Source organism: Hemibagrus wyckioides, linkage group LG19 (genome assembly GCF_019097595.1).
Source record: "Hemibagrus wyckioides isolate EC202008001 linkage group LG19, SWU_Hwy_1.0, whole genome shotgun sequence".
Classification (NCBI taxonomy): Eukaryota; Metazoa; Chordata; class Actinopteri; order Siluriformes; family Bagridae; genus Hemibagrus; species Hemibagrus wyckioides.
In genome coordinates, this window is record NC_080728.1 from 16,981,313 (window position 1) to 17,000,000 (window position 18,688).

Below are 18,688 nucleotides of genomic sequence, written 5' to 3' on the forward strand. Positions count from 1 at the left end.
CTCCATCTCATGTAAGAACATTCCCATCATATCTCCAGTGTACATTCAAACTCTCACTCTGTCTCCACCCTGTCTCTCTCTCTTTCTCTCTCTCTCTCTCTCTCTCTCTCTCTGTAAAATATCTGATGGTTTGTGAGATGTTTAATGTGTTCAATGATCATCGTGAACACGAATGAGTGTTATCGAGCACGGCTAGCTTTAATGAGCTCTGTGTGTGTGTCTGTGTGTGTGTGTGTGTGTGTGTGCGCGCCCATCAGTAAGGTGCACATGAACCACCAAGTAAGCGTTGCAGACTTTTTACAAAATTTCCCATCTGCGCTCGAGCAGCTTTCATGCATTTTCATTTTTCGACTGAGGAGCCGGTTTTAAAGCTGTCACCCACGCACACACACACACACATACACACATATACACACACACACAAACCTGTATGTGCATGAGAGAGAGAAAGCAATGGAGGAGGCATTTTAGCATTTTAATGAGGATTTCAGGAGATGATTTGTCACTAGTCCAATAGTCGGTCTTTATGGTTTGTTTGACGTGTGTGTGTGCATGCGCGTGTGTGTGCGCATGTGTGTGTTTGTGTAAAATGTATTTGCTGGAGCTTTTATGCATCCAGCCGTGTCTGTGTGTTTTGTGTGTCATGCTGCATGTAGCATAGCAACAAGCACAGATCAGCCAGACAAACATTCACTTAAAGTCCAGACTGAATTCTGGACTTTTTTTTTTTTTCCTGAAAGCTTTTACGTGGCATGACAGATGGTTGACGAGGCCATGCCTGTTTCCCTCTAAAGCTTCATCAGCAAATTGGGTGTTTATAAATGTCACCATGGGAGTTTCAACCCAGATGCATAATCTCACTCTGGCATTTTCTCCCTATGATATTTTCCACAATCACCTGAAGTGATTTCACAAGAGTCAGCTCCTGGTCTGGCCAACACGAGTGATTCTACTTCATTACGCTACTTAACTATTATTTATACTTGAGTTTTACTGATATGACTGCATTCTCGTACGCTCACTTTATTACATTTACAAAGAATAAACTTACTCTTTATCATTTTATTTAGACCTTGTCACAAATCTCTTTTCTTCACATTCAGCCAGTGACTGTATGCTAACATCAGCTCATTTCAGTCTAGCAAAGACGTCTATAAAACACTGCGTTTCATTTACTTCACTAAAAGCTCTCATTTACCTGACTAAAAGCTCTCATTTACCTCACTAAAATGCATAAACTCCATCTAATTATAAAGAAAATTATGTTGAGGAAAGTTTCGCTAATTTGGCAACATTTACTAGCTACATTTCATTTTTATCCTAGCATTTAGCCTAGGTTTCAGTTCAGCAAAGACGTCTATAAAACACTGTCTCTCATTTACCTCATTAAAAGGTCTCTTTTACCTCACTAAAAGGCATGTACTCCATCTAATTAAATTTAACTAATTTGCCAACATTGACAAGCTACATTTCGCTTTTAACCTAGCATTTAGCCTAGGTTTCAAATTAGAAAAGACATTTATAAATCACTGCATCTCATTTACCTCACTAAAAGCTCTCATTTACCTTACTACAAGTTAGCAGGTTAAGTGAGATGATTATTATTATTATTATTATTATTATAAGACAAACTAGATAATTTCCAAACTGTGTTAAATACAGTGATTTGGGGATTATTCTGGCAACCCTTACAGTCAGAGTTTAATTGTAATAATAGTCTAAAGTTATTTTAGCATGATAGCTTTTTGAGTACCGCTGTTGGCAAAATTCTACAGTATGTCCCCAAAATACACATGTACAAAAAATAATGTTATAATATGAACGTAACATAATTGCACTTTAACGTGTGCCTTTAACTAATCACCACAGACTTCTTGTACCAGAATCATTCTTAAAGGTGTGTGTAGGTATATAACATTTGTGAAGACTTTTGGGACACACTGAAGTCTAGCTAGCTAGCTGTTAGAAATCCATTTCTGTTATTATTATATTTGTTTGTTTTTTTTTTCAATTATTTAATTTGTTTTAAAATTAATTAAACATGTTATTTATTTAAATGTATTTCAATTAATGAATGAATGAATTAATTTATTGATTTATTTAATTACTGCCAATTGCCAATTTTTGTGATGGCAGGAATGACAAAATGAGCTCAAATGTTTCTTGGCTACAATTAACAGGACATTCAACAGGGCTAAAATTGTAGCTGGTGGTATTTTGAATGTCTGAGTCATTTCTCGCTTCAGAGACATCCATTCAGGATGTTAGCCGACAGAGAGACAGAGATAAACAGCACGTCTGGATTTGAGCATGAATTTAGGAAGTCGGGATGAAGCTTGAAGGATCTGTTTGGGTAAAATAGCAGCGTCTGGATGCTGACTTTTGTGTAAACTACTCCATCTTACTCAAAGCTGCTGACAGAAAAGCCTTGTCCATTAATTGTGTGTGTGTGTGTGTGAGAGAGAGAGAAAGAGGCAGTGTCCATTCATCTTCTAGTGAACATATAAACCACTCTAGGCATGACATGTCGTAGATCTTCTCACACGGAAAACAGTTCAAGTGGATGATCAGTTTTCTCTTTTTGCCCTGTTTTAATGAATAACACTCATCATCTTTGTTTCTCTCTCTGTTTTAGTGGAGCATTCTCCGAGGTGGTCCTGGCTCAGGAGAAGGCTACAGGGAAGATGTTTGCTGTTAAATGCATCCCTAAAAAGGCCTTGAAGGGGAAGGAGAGCAGCATCGAGAACGAGATCGCTGTGCTACGCAAGTGAGTCTCACACCGTGTCCCTCCATTACACTGCTGTCTGATTGCTTACCTGCTGTTTACCTCCGTTGCCGTGGTTCCTCTGGCAGCCGTGTCCAGCCGGGTGAAGGGGACGCGGCAGAAATGATTGCTTCCCCCAAGGAATCTCTTTGTACATCTGAAAGGAGCTAAAATAAAATATACAGATTTTATTACTCAAGGACATTTCATAAATGTGTATATATACAACAGGCCGAATCCTGACGATGCGAGTTTATGGCCTAATAGATTATGAACTCAGACTGTCACCTGAGAGGTGCAGGTAGTTTGTGTTAGTTGTGCCAAATATATGAACTGTTTTATATGTTTGGGTTGGATTTTGTAACGGAATTTTATTTATTTATTTATTGTATTTGACTAATCATCTTCTGGTTCAAGCAAATGTCGATTCAGGGTGTGAATACTTTTGACTGTTTTATTAAGGCACCTAAGAAGTCAGTTATACACACAGTGTACAGATTACATTCCTAGCTTCAGTGTGTGTTTGTGTGTGAAGTGTATTTGTCAGCACAGTGAAATTCGTTTCTTTGCATATGCTTGCTTATAAAGGGGTTCTGAGCTTAAGGTCAGCCCTGATGTATGTATTTGTATTTATAATTATCTACCCTGATAATATAACCACTCCATAACAACTGTATTATTTCTAGCTATGAATTAATCACTAATGGTTTAATGGCTCTCTGGAAACTGTCGTCATCATTTATTCGTCTTGGTTGATTATCTGGAAATTTCATGTAGAAGAAACCTTTATTTTGTTACCTATACAGTAAAACAGCAGAGTGAATTTCTTTTCTTCACATATCACAGATTGTTAGGAAGTGTGGGTCAGAGCTCAGGGTCAGCCATGTTGCAGGGGAAGTAGTGGCTCAGTGGTTAAGGTGTTGGATTACTGATCGGAAGGTTGTGAGTTCGAATCCCAGGACCACCAAAGCTGCCACTGCTGGGCCCCTGAGCAAGGCCCTTAACCATCAGTTGGTTAAATGTAAGTCACTCTGGATAAATGTGGCTACAAAATGCCAGAAAGACAGACAGGGTCTTGCTTGTGAACAGTGAACCTTGACCTTCTGATTAGTAACCATTGAGCCTCCACTGCACTTTTTATTAGCAATGAAAATAAATAAATAAATCAATCAATCTGCACAAAACAATGTTTGCGTATCACGTTAAATTGTTCAAACACATACCAGCTAGCGGCTTAGCTGAAACTCATCAGACTCATGTCCATCATTAGTCTCCACTTCATACAACAAAATAAAGTGCAATAAAAGAAAAATAAAAAGGAAATTATTTTATTATAGTCTTACAAAATGTGCAGTCGCCTTTTTTGAAGTCATCTAGTCAGAAATATTTACAGACTTGCACACGTGTGGCTCTTCTTTCCCCCCACCTAGCTGAATACTGGACATCGTTACAGCAGTGTCTGGACAGTGTAATGGTCTATACAACCCCTTACTGCTGTGAGCAAACGGTCCTCATTTACACGTCAGTGAGGTCTGTGAGACCAGTACAACGTCCCGTTTCTCATTTGATGGTTCAGAAAGCTTCTCACAAGCAACCTCGATGTGTCCTTTGTGTGTCATTAGTGTTGCAGTTTGACAACCGCATAGATTCTGATTACAGCACTAGGAAAAGTTCTCCAACCCCAAAACCCTAGACCTTCTGGTTGTTGGTGGTGGCTAATGAGCACGAGTGTGATGAATCGAAGCCAATTACGAAGAGCAGAAAACTACTGAAATAAAGCTACAGCGTCGTTCGTTTTTCTTGCCGTTAATCAGAATTAGGTTTCCTGAAACTGTTCATCATCTATTATTCATAGTGAGATGCACACACATTGTGTGTGGGGATTAGTGGGGATTTCTCCCTTATTGTGCTTAGTTTTAACATTTACACCTTCTGGGTTCACGTTTGTTTGCGAAGTCTTTCCATTCACATAATTTAGTGTGTCTAGTGCTTGCTTTTTTCTAGATTCTCAGCTGCTATCTGACCCCAGCTGTTATTTTTTAATTTCCCAAAAGAAAATACTCTCTCTCTCACTCACACACACACACACACACTCATGTACTATATCTTTCCCAGAATACGGTCAATTACCAAATTCCAGTGCTGACCTCTTTCAGGCATTCTCCACCCTCTCCTTCATACACGAGCTCACAGACGTCCACGATTGGCTAGTGTCACTGTGATTGACAGGAGAGACAGTATTAAGGTCCTGCCCACTCGGGGAGCACGGCCCATATTACTCTCTCCTGACTCCCGGCCTCAGATGGCTGAGGCATTTTCAGGATTCAGCCACATAAAGTGAACAGTTATTCTCCTATAATGACTCTAGGACAAAATTTTAACCATAAATAAGTAAATTTGAACAGGGATTTGAGTTGGATTGTTGCTTTTCTTCTAGTGTCATAGCAAGCCAAAACCATGATAATAAACAACACGGAATAGTGTGAAGGCTTGAAGCTGCACCAGATGCTTGCTTTTACACCCTCTGTTCCCTGTAGGTCCTCAAACCCTTACCATAGAGACAATTTGGAGCATTTCTGAGCTCAAGAACCTGCTTTCACTCCATGGCATGTACATGAAGGTGAATTCGTGTTAGCGGGATGGAGACAGGCACGCGATTTACGATGGCGTTTTTCTTCCCCTATGAAATCTCATCTACATGACTTCATGCGGTGTTTGATGTGGAGTCGATGCTGTCGATGTGGTTATGCCACGGAGACTGATGGAGTTCTTTTGTCCATCGTCTCTGTCGGCCATCAGTCATATCATAGCAACGGGATGGGTAATGGACAGACATTGGGCAGCTCCTCGGCAACACAGTCGGCCTGTAATTAGAAAGATGTGAGAGACAGACAGTCAGCATACACAACTTGTGTGTGTGTGTGTGCACAAATGTGCTTCTGGACTGTAAAAACTGTCTGCAGAGCTGACAACATTTTGTGTAATTGCTCCACATTATGACATTACAATGTTCCTTTAGTATATGTTATCACTCAAAAAAAAAAACTCATTATTAAATTTATTTTCTCCAAATAATAAAACAGCAGAAGAACCAACTAGCATGAATCCGAGTGATAGCTGAGTGACCCCCCGGAAGCTCCGCACCTTCTTCAGTACAGTTTTCCCGGTGTTCTCATACACGACATATTTCTACTGGAACAATTCACAATTCAACACACCGCCCTCGCTTCCTGTGAAAGAAAACCAAGGATGATTAGAGTTAACGTGAAAATAAACCTTAAATAAACTTAACATTAGACCACAAAAGATTTTGTTGTAGTTGTAATTTTTGTTGAAATTTGCTCACAGATTTCCAGTCCAAATTTGCAAGAGTAAAAAGGAAATGAAAAGAAGAATTTTAACTAACAAAAAAAAAAAAAGAAGAATTGTGGCACGTCTAAAAATGTTTATCATGTAGTTTAGTTTAGTATGTCGGCTAAGTTGCGCATACGTCCGGGAGCCATTCGAAACTTGTTTGCTTGAAAGCCAAGTTTATAAATTTCAGAGAAAGCTGTTTGGAAAAAGTCAACCCACGATACCAACCTTGCCTTCAGCATGCGTTCAAAAGCTAGGTGATTTTTCGGGTGTTTTTTTGTTGACAGATTGGTGGTGTGGGCGGTCTGTTCTATTTTCAGCCCAAGCTTGGTGGCACGACTTCCTGTGAGGAGCCTTGACATGGAATGCTTGACTTGGGCCAGTTCTTTATAATCAGCCGTACAGTTTACATACGCTTCGTATTGGGAATACTGGTCATATTTTTGGGTGGAAAAGATTATCAGCATTTACATCATTTCTTATGGGAAAACTTGTTTCGTAATACACCTTTTCAACCTTAAGAACGAATTAAATCTGTATGCCGAGGTTCTAGTGTGTTATCGTAAACATGGCAGCGATCTGCGTCCTCAGCATGTGCACACCAAGCAAACATCTCGCCTCGTTATACAGCAGCGGAGGACTCAGGTGTATGTGTGTGAAGACTAATTACTGCTCTATCCCAAGACCCAATTAACCTGTCTCTCTGCCCTCGCGTGTTTGGACTGTTTGTCTCCCCTCTCGTCTTTTATACCAGACAAGTTTCTATTAAATCTTTCCATGATGACTCCTAAGCGCTGAGTCATGTATTCGCACACGCAGCCGCAGGTGTCTGCTTCATTCGAGACGCGCCGAAGCTTCTCCGAGCGACGAGACTGCGCCACAATATCCTGGAAGACTTACAGTTGACTTTGTGTCAATGATCTCTTCTTTTAAAACCCTTTTCTTTTGTTTCCCGGGAATAAAGCGCGTCTGTCTGTCTGTCTTGTCGTCTCCCCCCCGTATTCTTCGTCTCCCCCTCTCTGTCACTCCTCTGCGTTTCTCTCTATAATTAAAGGGAAGGCTTTCAGAAGCACTAGATGAGTCACGCCGCAGTTTTGTGCCCACTCTTTTCTTAAGGGAGGGAGAAGAAGGAGAGAGGCTGAAACTAAATGAGTTTAGGACTTAATCCTTTCAAGTCGAGTTTTTCTGTGAATAGTGTCGAGCAACAACACCAAAAAATGGAGGAAACTTTACTTTCTGACTAACGCGGAATCCATGGCTGTGTGATCAGATGTTAGATGACCATCCCTCGAACCCTCGATCAAGTCAAGTCAAGAAGCTTTTATTACATATAGCACATATAGCTGACGCAGTACGGCGTTCCTCCAGGACCCTGGTGCTACCTGAACATACAGCATATAAACACAAACACAGAAACAACAGCACAGAGCTAGGGCAGAAGTTTGTCCTAGCCACATAAAGTGCAACGTGTGCATGATGCTCGATGTTCAGAAAAATAACTGATGATAAAAACAGTTGCTTAAAACCACACAGGCACCGTAACCATAACACAACTCGCATTTCTGTCTGCAAGAGGCTAATTAGCTAGCGTATCTGTCTGAGAGTCTTACAGCTGGTGTTTACTGTATATTTGTTTACTGTATGTTTTGTTTATATTGTGTATTTGTTTATACTGTATGTTTACTGTATATTTGTTTATATGGTACATTCACTTATACTGTATAATTGTTTATACGGTAAATTTGTTTATACTGTATATTTGTTTATACTTTGTTTGTTTATAACGTATATTTGTTTATAACGTATATTTGTTTATAATGTATATTTGTATTGTGATACAGAGGAAGGGGTTTCTGGGTAAATGGTAAATAAAGTGTGTAAAGCGAGATGTTCTAATGTTCTGTGTGTGTTTTTATATTCCAGGATCAAGCATGAGAACATCGTGGCCCTGGAAGATATTTATGAAAGCTCTGATCACCTGTACCTCATCATGCAACTGTGAGTCTGCAGCACTCTGTGTCTTAACTCTGAGAGTGTGTGTGTGTTTGTCTGTGTGTGTGTGTGTCAACGTCTGTGTGTGTGTCTGTGGCAGCGTGTGTGTCTGTGTGTCGGTGTGTCTCTGTGGCAGCGTGTGTCGGTGTGTCTCTCTGTGGCAGTGTGTGTGTGTGTCGGTGTGTGTCTGTTGGTCTGTGTCTCTGTGTTGGTGTGTGTCTGTGTGTGTCTCTGTGGCATGGTGTGTGTGTGTGTGTGTCTATGTGACAGTGTGTGTGTGTGTCTCTGTGTTGGTGTGTGTCTCTCTGTGGCAGTGTGTGTGTGTCTGTGTGTGTCTCTGTGACAGTGTGTGTCGGTGTGTGTGTGTCGGTGTGTCTCCGTGGCAGTGTGTGTGTGTCGGTGTGTCTCCGTGGCAGTGTGTGTGTGTCGGTGTGTCTCCGTGGCAGTGTGTGTGTGTCGGTGTGTCTCCGTGGCAGTGTGTGTGTGTCGGTGTGTCTCCGTGGCAGTGTGTGTGTGTCGGTGTGTCTCTGTGACTGTGTGTGTGTGTGTGTCTCTGTGGCAGTGTGTGTGTCTGTGTCGGTGTGTGTCTCTGTGTCCGTCTGTGTTGGTCTGTGTCTCTGTGTCCGTCTGTGTGTCTGTGTCCGTCTGTGTGTCTCTGTGTCGGCGTGTGTCTCTGTGTCGGCGTGTGTCTCTGTGTCGGTCTGTGTCGGTCTGTGTCGGCGTGTGTCTCTGTGTCGGTCTGTGTCGGTCTGTGTCGGCGTGTGTCTCTGTGTCGGCGTGTGTCTCTGTGTCGGCGTGTGTCTCTGTGCTGGCGTGTGTCTCTGTGTCCGTCTGTGTCGGCGTGTGTCTCTGTGTCGGCGTGTGTCTCTGTGTCGGTCTGTGTCCGTCTGTGTCGGCGTGTGTCTCTGTGTCGGCGTGTGTCTCTGTGTCGGCGTGTGTCTCTGTGTCGGCGTGTGTCTCTGTGTCGGCGTGTGTCTCTGTGTCCGTCTGTGTCGGTCTGTGTCTCTGTGTCGGCGTGTGTCTCTGTGTCGGCGTGTGTCTCTGTGTCGGCGTGTGTCTCTGTGTCCGTCTGTGTGTCTGTGTCGGTCTGTGTTGGTGTGTGTCTCTGTGTCGGCGTGTGTCTCTGTGTCGGCGTGTGTCTCTGTGTCCGTCTGTGTCGGTCTGTGTCTCTGTGTCGGCGTGTGTCTCTGTGGCGGGCGGGTGTCTCTGTGTCCGTCTGTGTCGGCGTGTGTCTCTGTGTCGGCATGTGTCTCTGTGTCGGCGGGTGTCTCTGTGTCGGCGGGTGTCTCTGTGTCGGTCTGTGTCTCTGTGTCGGTCTGTGTCTCTGTGTCGGCGTGTGTCTCTGTGTCGGCGGGTGTCTCCGTGTCGGTCTGTGTCTCTGTGTCGGTCTGTGTCGGCGTGTGTCTCTGTGTCGGCGTGTGTCTCTGTGTCGGCGTGTGTCTCTGTGTCGGCGTGTGTCTCTGTGTCGGCGTGTGTCTCTGTGTCGGCGTGTGTCTCTGTGACGGCGTGTGTCTCTGTGTCGGCGGGTGTCTCTGTGTCGGTCTGTGTCTCTGTGTCGGTCTGTGTCTCTGTGTCGGCGTGTGTCTCTGTGTCGGCGTGTGTCTCTGTGTCGGCGTGTGTCTCTGTGTCGGTCTGTGTCTCTGTGTCGGTCTGTGTCGGCGTGTGTCTCTGTGTCGGCGTGTGTCTCTGTGTCGGCGTGTGTCTCTGTGACGGCGTGTGTCTCTGTGACGGCGTGTGTCTCTGTGTCCGTCTGTGTCGGCGTGTGTCCGTCTGTGTCGGCGTGTGTCCGTCTGTGTCGGCGTGTGTCCGTCTGTGTCGGCGTGTGTCTCTGTGTCGGCGTGTGTCTCTGTGTCGGCGTGTGTCTCTGTGTCGGCGGGTGTCTCTGTGTCCGTCTGTGTCGGTCTGTGTCTCTGTGTCGGTCTGTGTCTCTGTGTCGGCGGGTGTCTCTGTGTCGGCGGGTGTCTCTGTGTCGGCGGGTGTCTCTGTGTCCGTCTGGGTCTCTGTGTCGGCGGGTGTCTCTGTGTCGGCGGGTGTCTCTGTGTCGGCGGGTGTCTCTGTGTCCGTCTGTGTGTCTGTGTCGGTCTGTGTGTCTGTGTCGGTCTGTGTCTCTGTGTCGGTGTCTCTCTGTCGGTGTGTGTGTCTCTGTGTCGGTGTGTGTCTGTGTCGGTGTGTCTCTGTGTTGGTGTGTGTCTTTGTGTCGGTGTGTGTCTGTGGGTGTGTGTCTCTGTGTTGGTGTGTGTCTTTGTGTCGGTGTGTGTTTGTCGGTCTGTCTCTCTGTGTTGGTGTGTGTCTTTGTGTTGGTGTGTGTCTGTCGGTCTGGGTCTCTGTGTTGGTGTGTATCTCTGTGTCTGTCTGTGTTATTGTGTGAGTCTTTGTGTGTCTCTGTGTTGGTGTGTGTCTCTGTGTTATTGTGTGAGTCTTTGTGTGTCTCTGTGTCGGTGTGTGTCTCTGTGTTGGTGTGTGTGTCTGTCGGTGTGTGTGTGTCTGTCGGTGTGTGTCTCTGTGTTGGTGTGTGTCTGTCTGTGTGTGTCTCTGTGTCGGTGTGTGTCTGTCGGTGTGTGTCTGTCGGTGTGTCTCTGTGTCGGTGTGTGTCTCTGTGTCGGTCTGTGTTGGTGTGTGTCTTTGTGTCAGTGTGTGTCTGTCGGTGTGTGTCTCTCTGTCGGTGTGTGTCTGTCGGGGTGTGTCGGTGTGTGTCTGTCGGTCTGTCTCTCTGTGTCGGTGTGTGTCTGTCGGTGTGTGTCTGTCGGTGTGTGTCTGTCGGTGTGTGTCTGTCGGTGTGTGTCTCTGTGTCGGTGTGTGTCTGTCGGTGTGTGTCTCTGTGTCGGTCTGTCTCTCTGTGTTGGTGTGTCTTTGTGTCGGTGTGTGTCTGTTGGTCTGGGTCTCTGTGTTGGTGTGTGTCTCTGTGTCTGTGTTATTGTGTGAGTCTTTGTGTCTCTGTGTCGGTGTGTGTCTCTGTGTTGGTGTGTGTGTCTGTCGGTGTGTGTGTCTGTCGGTGTGTGTGTCTGTCGGTGTGTGTCTCTGTGTTGGTGTGTGTCTGTCTGTGTGTGTCTCTGTGTCGGTGTGTGTCTGTCGGTGTGTGTCTGTCGGTGTGTCTCTGTGTCGGTGTGTGTCTCTGTGTCGGTCTGTGTTGGTCTGTGTTGGTGTGTGTCTTTGTGTCAGTGTGTGTCTGTCGGTGTGTGTCTCTCTGTCGGTGTGTGTCTGTCGGGGTGTGTCGGTGTGTGTCTGTCGGTCTGTCTCTCTGTGTCGGTGTGTGTCTGTCGGTGTGTGTCTGTCGGTGTGTGTCTGTCGGTGTGTGTCTCTGTGTCGGTGTGTGTCTGTCGGTGTGTGTCTCTGTGTCGGTCTGTCTCTCTGTGTTGGTGTGTCTTTGTGTCGGTGTGTGTCTGTTGGTCTGGGTCTCTGTGTTGGTGTGTGTCTCTGTGTCTGTGTTATTGTGTGAGTCTTTGTGTGTCTCTGTGTCTGTCTTTGTGTGTATCTATGTTTTTCTGTCTGTCTATCTCTCATTGTGAAACTGAAACTTGTGTGAGTTTGAGTTGCTTAGAGGGGGAAATTCCTGAGTGAAAAAGTGAAAAACACATGCACGTGCACACACACACACACACACACACACACACACACACACACACTGCGAAGGTGCAGTCATAAATAAGAGAAGCTGCTGATAAAAGTTCAGATCCTTACAGCAGTAAGAGTGAACACCGTCATGGAAGTACTGGTCACTGTTACCGGAACACGTGGAGGTGAAAAGCGACAAAATGTCCGCGAGTTTATTTCATTCTTCTCTGCAGTAACAATAAGGACAGAGATATTGACCTCTGGCAAAAAAAAAATCTCCACGTCATCAGTTTATGAGCTGGAAATGTCACTCCACTGCCTCACACTGCCACTGCATTTAATGTCATCTTTCACTATGTGCTATGTGTCATCTCCCAGTTCTCCCACGCAACATACACACACACACACACGCAGAGTTGTGGGTGAGTGTGACCTTTACCTGAATGTAATGGAGGATCAGAAGTCTGATGTGGGCTGAAAGACGAGAGATCAGAGGAGCAGAAAACAAACTGATCATCACTCATGTCTTCATTCTAGTAACTCTGTGTGTGTGTGTGTGTGTGTGTGTGAGAGAGAGCAAAGGAGAGAGTCTGTGTGCAAGGGTGAGTCTTTAAGTGTGAATGAGTGAGTGTGTGTGTGTGTGATCGTGAGTGTGTGTGTGTGTGTGCGATTACAAGTATTGGTGTGTGAGTGTGTGAATACAAGTGTTGGTGTGTGTGAGTGTGTGAATGAGTGTGAGTGTGAATACAAGTGTTGCTGTGTGTGTGTGTGTGTATGAACATGAGTGTGTGAATGCAAGTGTTGGAGTGTGAGTGAGTGAATGTGTGAGAGTGAGTGTGTGAATACGAGTGTGAGTGTATGAATGTGTGCGAGTGTGTGAATACAAGTGTTAGTGTGTGTGTGTGTGTGTGTGTGTAAGTAAATACGAGTGTTAGTGTGTGAATGAGTGTGTGTTTGTGTGTGTTTATGTGCGAGTGTGTAAGTGTGAATGTTGGTGTGTGTGAATACAAGTGTTAGTGAGTGTGTTTGTGTGAGTGTGTAAATGAGTGTGTGTTTGTAAATATAAGTGTTAGTGTGTGAATACAAGTGTGAGTGTGAATACGAGTGTCAGTGTGCAAGTGTGTGACTACAAGTGCGAGTGAGTGTGGTTATCTGCGAGTGTGTAAATGATTGTTACTGAGAGTGTTTATGTGCAAGTGTTTGTGCGAGTGTGTAAGCGTGAGTATTAGTGTGTTTGTGTGAGTGTGTAAGCACGAGTGTTAGTGTGTGTGTAAGCACGAGTGTTAGTGTGCGAGTGTGTGACTACAAGTGTGAGTGTGTGTGGTTACCAGGGTGTGTGTAAATGATTGTTTGTGAGTTTTTGTGTGAGTGTTAATGGGTGTGTTGGTACATGTGAGGCATTAGAGGGTGTTAGAAACGAGTGTGTGTGTTTGTGGGTTGGGGCAGGGGATAATGTCTGTGTGTGTGTGTGTGTGTGTGTGAAAGGATATAGCTGAGAGAATAAAAGAAATCAGTGTGTGATGAAAAGAATCATCTCAGGTAAAGCAGAAACACAAAGAGCTGTGATTGTGTGTGTTTGTGTGTGTGTGTGGGGGGGGGGTGTTTGTGTGTTTATTGCGCTTTGTTCTGCAAACACAGGATGTTCTCAGCAGCAGCTGCAGCAGGTTTTGCAGCGGTGCATCAACACACACTCCGCTTCCTCCTACAGCAGCACTGATCCAGTTCGTGACATTACACAGAAAACCTTCAGCAAAATATTGGGTAAAAAAATATGACTTTTAGTCAAAATAAAAATATTAGAGTAACACATAATTCTTAACATTTAAATGTAGATTTAAAATATTAATGAAATCACTTTAGAATTTCCACTTTAGAAATGTTTACTATCGAGTCAATATTCTAGAAAAATCTGAATTTGGATAATAAAAATATATATTTTTTTAATAATAATAATAATACATTTTTTCCATGTACTGTAGTGTAGACCTTTGGCCATGTTCCAGCATGCAGGCGTTTTCTCTGGAACATTCTCCAGAAAAGAAAATAAATGGCTTTCTCCTGTATTTCCGTTGTCCTGCTTCTCCAAACAATTTCTCTTTCTTTTCGGTTTGTTCCGAACAGAAATGATGATATTATTATGATGATAAATATATTATGATGTTTAACTGGAAACTGATCAAATTTAATTAGTTACTCAAAGGAAGGTCTTGCTGACGCCCCACCTCTCACCTGTGTGTGTGTGTGTGTGTGTGTGTTCGTACAGTTTGCATAATCTCCCATTTTTTAGGGATTTCCTCTGGGTCCTCCAGTTTCCTCCCTAGTCCAGAGAAATGCACTGTAAGCTGACTGGCATCTCTGAAATGTGTGTGTGTGTGTGTGTGTGTGTGTGTGGCCTATGATGGACTGGCAACCTGTCCAGTGTGTTCCCCATCTTGGGCCTCGAGTCCACTGGGATAGGTTCCAGATTCCCTGTGTCTGTGTGCAGGAGATGTGCTACAGAAGATGGAGAGATGGATGGATGGATGGATGGATGGATGGATGGATGGATGGATGGATAGATAGATAGATAGATAGATAGACAGACAGACAGACAGACAGACAGACAGACACTATTCATCCCAATGGGAAATTTACAATTTCTAACAGTATCCACAAACATGGGTAATAAGGTTATAAATAAAAAATGAAATAAAAGTATTTTTTTTAAAAGGGAGGAAGGGATGGGTGGGTGGATGGATGGATAAATAGATGGATGGATGGATGGGTTTCTAACATCCTTTCCATACTGTATAACCTCCTGCTTTGCTTATATTACAGAATTGAAACCAAACCCTGCACTGAAGCAGAAAGCTGTGTATAATTTAGTAGATTTTCAGAGCATCATTAATCTGCCAGCTGATTTACTGCCTGCACAATCAATGGAGAACAAAACACTTTGTACACAGAGATTTTCCTGTGGTGTGTAAACGTACCTATAGCAAATCTGTGTGTAAATGCGCATACAGGAAGTGACCGATTCTGAACAGGAATCAACTGGGGAAAGGGTTAGGTTAAGGCTGGAGTTCATTAAAATCACACTGGAATGGAAAAAAAAAAATACAAGAATAATGTATGAAAACACACTTCGCTCTGATTGGACGAGACATCTGTCACTCAGGATATACAGCCAGTCCAGCAGGCTGCAGCAGTAGAACATAGATGGACTCGAGGCCCAAGGTGTGGGACATACTTGATGGGTTGCGAGTCCATCACAGGCCACACACACACACACACACACACGGACAATTCAGAGCACAAGTCTTTGTACTGGGGAGGAAACCGGAGAACCCGGAGGAAATCCCTAAAACATTATGCAACGGGAGACTACGCAAACTGTACACACACACACACACACACACAAGCTACTTGACTTGACTAGATGTCAGATGTCAAGTCATAGCTTCTTGACTTGTCTTTGAAACATACCTGCGTTCTTTGTGTGTTTTTAGAGATCGCAGACTAATCTTTACACCATGATACACTATCAGTAGATCCAAAATCACAGCATATGAACGACTTTCCTCAAAGTAGCGCTGAATGAATTCTGTTTCCTTATAAATATAAATGTATGTGTTTGTTATTTTCTTAGATTGTTGCACTATTGAAAAAAATGGTTTAAAGTGAAGGCAGAACTCCACACATGTAGAAGAAATAAAGTTAGATACACAGTTTCCTACTGCTCGAATATCCTGAGTGACAGATGTCTCGTCCAATCAGAGGCAAGAATCCCATTCAGAAGCTATACCTACCTAAAGCTACCTAACTTTTAAGCAGTGATTTCAGCCCCGTTTTTAATAATATTCACTGGAATTTCTGGAAACAGTTTGATTGCTAACGAGAAGAAGTAGAATGAGGGTCAGTGACTAAGATGAGGTGGAGGTGTGTTGAGAGAGCAGGAGTAAGAGGTCAGGGAATGGAGCTGGACTACACACAGTGTGTTGGTCAGGACACTGTGCTGAGCAGCTCATTGACGCACGAGAGCAGTGTAACCTTGGTGATGGCTGGCAGATTGTCCCCATCAGTACACCACTCTAATCTCACTGTGTTCCCGTGTGTGTGTGTGTGTGTCACTGGGCCTTTCTATCTGTCTCTCTGAATATTAACTCCCTCTCTCTCTCTCTGTCTCTCTCTCTCTCTCTCTCTGTCTCTCACACTAAACTGCTCCCAGATGTCTATGGTGTGTGTGTGTTGGGGGGGGGGGGGGTCTGATTAATAACTCTATCTCTCTCTCTCTCTCTCTCTCTCTCTCTCACACACACACACACACACACACACACACACACACACACACTAAACTGCTCCTAGATGTCTATGGTGTGTGTGTGTGTGTTCGGGGGGGGGTCTGATTAATAACTCTCTCTCTCTCTCACACACACACACACACACACACTAAACTGCTCCTAGATGTCTATGGTGTGTGTGTGTGTGTGTGTGTTCGGGGGGGTCTGATTAATAACTCTCTCTCTCTCTCTCTCACACACACACACACACACACACACACACACACTGAACTGCTCCTAGATGTCTATGGTGTGTGTGTGTGTTCGGGGGGGTCTGATTAATAACTCTCTCTCTCTCTCACACACACACACACACACACACACACACACACACCAGTCTAGTCTTTATTTTTCACGTGTCAGCTCATTATTCTATATCATACCACAGCACCATGCAGATCTTATTTCTTTGATCAGATGATGATGATGAAGATGATGATGATGATGATGAGTTTTCTCTATCTGCTGCTCTGATAGTAGTTTCAGTACTAGAAAAGGTTTAAGTACTAAAATCTAAACCGTACATACAGACTTGTGTATACAGCGAAACACTGCACACATGGATGAGAAGTTTACTTCCAGGATGTGTTTATTGAGTATTTATGGAAGGAGTCTCCACTATGACAATTATTTATGAATTTAAACCAAATTTGTTTAAAGCTGTTTCAGACATAACACTGGAGCTCCTCAAGGTCAGTATTTGCGGGCAGTATTTGCTCAGGGTTTCACAGTGGATGAAGCAGACACGTCTGCTGAGAGGGTGAGAAGAGAGGGAGGAAGAGAGAGAGAGGCAGCCGTTCAGGGAGATGAAGCCCAATTCATTTTCTCTCTACTGTCCTCCCCTCAGAAAGCTCATTAGGATTTAAATTCCTGAATGTTAATTTGATAGCTGGCTGTGAGGCTGTGAGCTCATCCCTCTTCTGTTAATGGACTGAATACACACACACAGAGAGAGAGAGAGAGAGAGAGAGAGACAGAGATGGAACATTAAAGAGAGTGAAAGAGAGAACATGAGAGAGCAAGAGAGAACATGAGAAAGAGGGAAAGAGAGAGAGCACAAGAGAGGTAGAACATGAGAGAGAGAAAAAGAGAGAGAATGAGAGATGGAACATTAGATGGAGAGATAAAATGAGAAATGAAACATGAAAGAGAGAGAATGAGAGACAGTGAAAGAGAGAATGAGAGAGAATATGTGTGTGAGAGAGAACATGAGAGCATGTGTGTGTGATAGATAGATAGATAGATAGACAGACAGACAGACAATCAGATAGATAGATAGATAGATAGATAGATAGATAGATAGATAGATAGATAGATAGATAGATAGAGCATGTGTTTGTGTGTGAGGGAGAGAGAGAGAGAGAAAGCAAGCAAGTAGAGAGTAAGTGTGAGGGAGAGGTTTGTGTGTGTGTGTGTGTGTGTGTGTGTGTGTGTGTGTGTGTGTGTGTGTGAGAGAGAGAGAGAGAGAGAGAGAGAGAGAGAGAGAGAGAGAGAAATTAGTGACAGGGTTAGGGACAGCCCTCCATGAGGTCAAAACCATGACTACAGGCTTTTACTGTACCATCTGTGCTAACACACACACACACACACACACACACTTACCAGGTGCAGACATTTGTGTCTTGTCCAGAAGGGGGCACTCTGTGTGTGTGTTTTTATGATTTTTGTGTTTGTAATATTAAAGTTAAAATGTTTTTCTATATTAAATTGCTGAAATGTTTGTTTTAGCTTCCAGTCAAAAGCCCTTTTTTATATAGAATCCAACAGGACAGCTGATGAAGTGGTCATTAAACCCATTTCTTTGCAGGAATTTGTCTCTTTATAGGACTTTTTTTTTTTTTTAAGTTCTTACCCCCTCTGGTGGTGGGTTCATTATAGAGCTTTACATTAAGGTTCTCTAACAACGGTGAACATTTTTATTTATTTATTTATTTACTTAAGTAGCACAGTCAGAGCGCAGGGTCAGCCATGATGCAGAGCTCAGGGTCAACCCCGATTTTCTGGTCAATGACCCAGAGCCTTGAGCTACCACCACCTCAATAATAAGCATTAATATGCTGAATCTTTGTGTGGTTATACACAATAAATAGCAATTATTCAAGACTAAAACTAAATGACACCATGTAATAATAATATGGTCAATAAACCAAACTCTCATCCATGTCTTTATGCTTTGTGCACTGGTGTACAGTCATGTTGGAACAGGAAGGGGTCATCCCCAAACTGTTCCCACAAAGTTAGGAGCATGAAATTGTCCAAAATATCTTAGTTTGCTGAAGCATTAAGAGTTCCTTTCACTGGAACTAAGGGGCCGAGACTAACCCCTGAAGAACAACACCTGAACTCATTGATTTCTCATTCTGTTTTCTCTGTTAATAATGATATGATGATGATGATGATGATGATGATGACATACAGGTACACAGTTAATATTGGGTGTGGTTGGTGTGTGTGTGTGTGTGTTTAGGGTTTCAGGAGGTGAGCTGTTTGACCGGATCGTGGAGAAGGGCTTCTACACAGAGAAAGATGCCAGCACACTCATCAGACAAGTACTGGATGCGGTCAACTACCTGCACAGTATGGGCATCGTCCACCGAGACCTGAAGGTAAGTGAGAAGAAACACTCTCACGAGAATTTTTGAGTCTCTGAATATTCACGGACGAATCTGAGCAGAAGAAAGCTTGACAAAAAAACTCTCCTTTTTAA

At 43.6% G+C, this 18,688-nt stretch overlaps 1 protein-coding gene across 1 annotated transcript in view; it reads left to right on the forward strand.

The window, feature by feature from the left end:
• The window catches only part of camk1da (calcium/calmodulin-dependent protein kinase 1Da), an 84,192-nt gene that overhangs the window by 45,670 nt on the left and 19,834 nt on the right, over window positions 1-18,688 (forward strand). Inside the window, exons 2-4 of the mRNA XM_058417228.1 lie at window positions 2,636-2,767; window positions 8,042-8,116; window positions 18,449-18,587. Coding sequence (XP_058273211.1) covers window positions 2,636-2,767; window positions 8,042-8,116; window positions 18,449-18,587 — 346 coding nt within the window. The remainder of the gene's footprint in view (window positions 1-2,635; window positions 2,768-8,041; window positions 8,117-18,448; window positions 18,588-18,688) is intronic.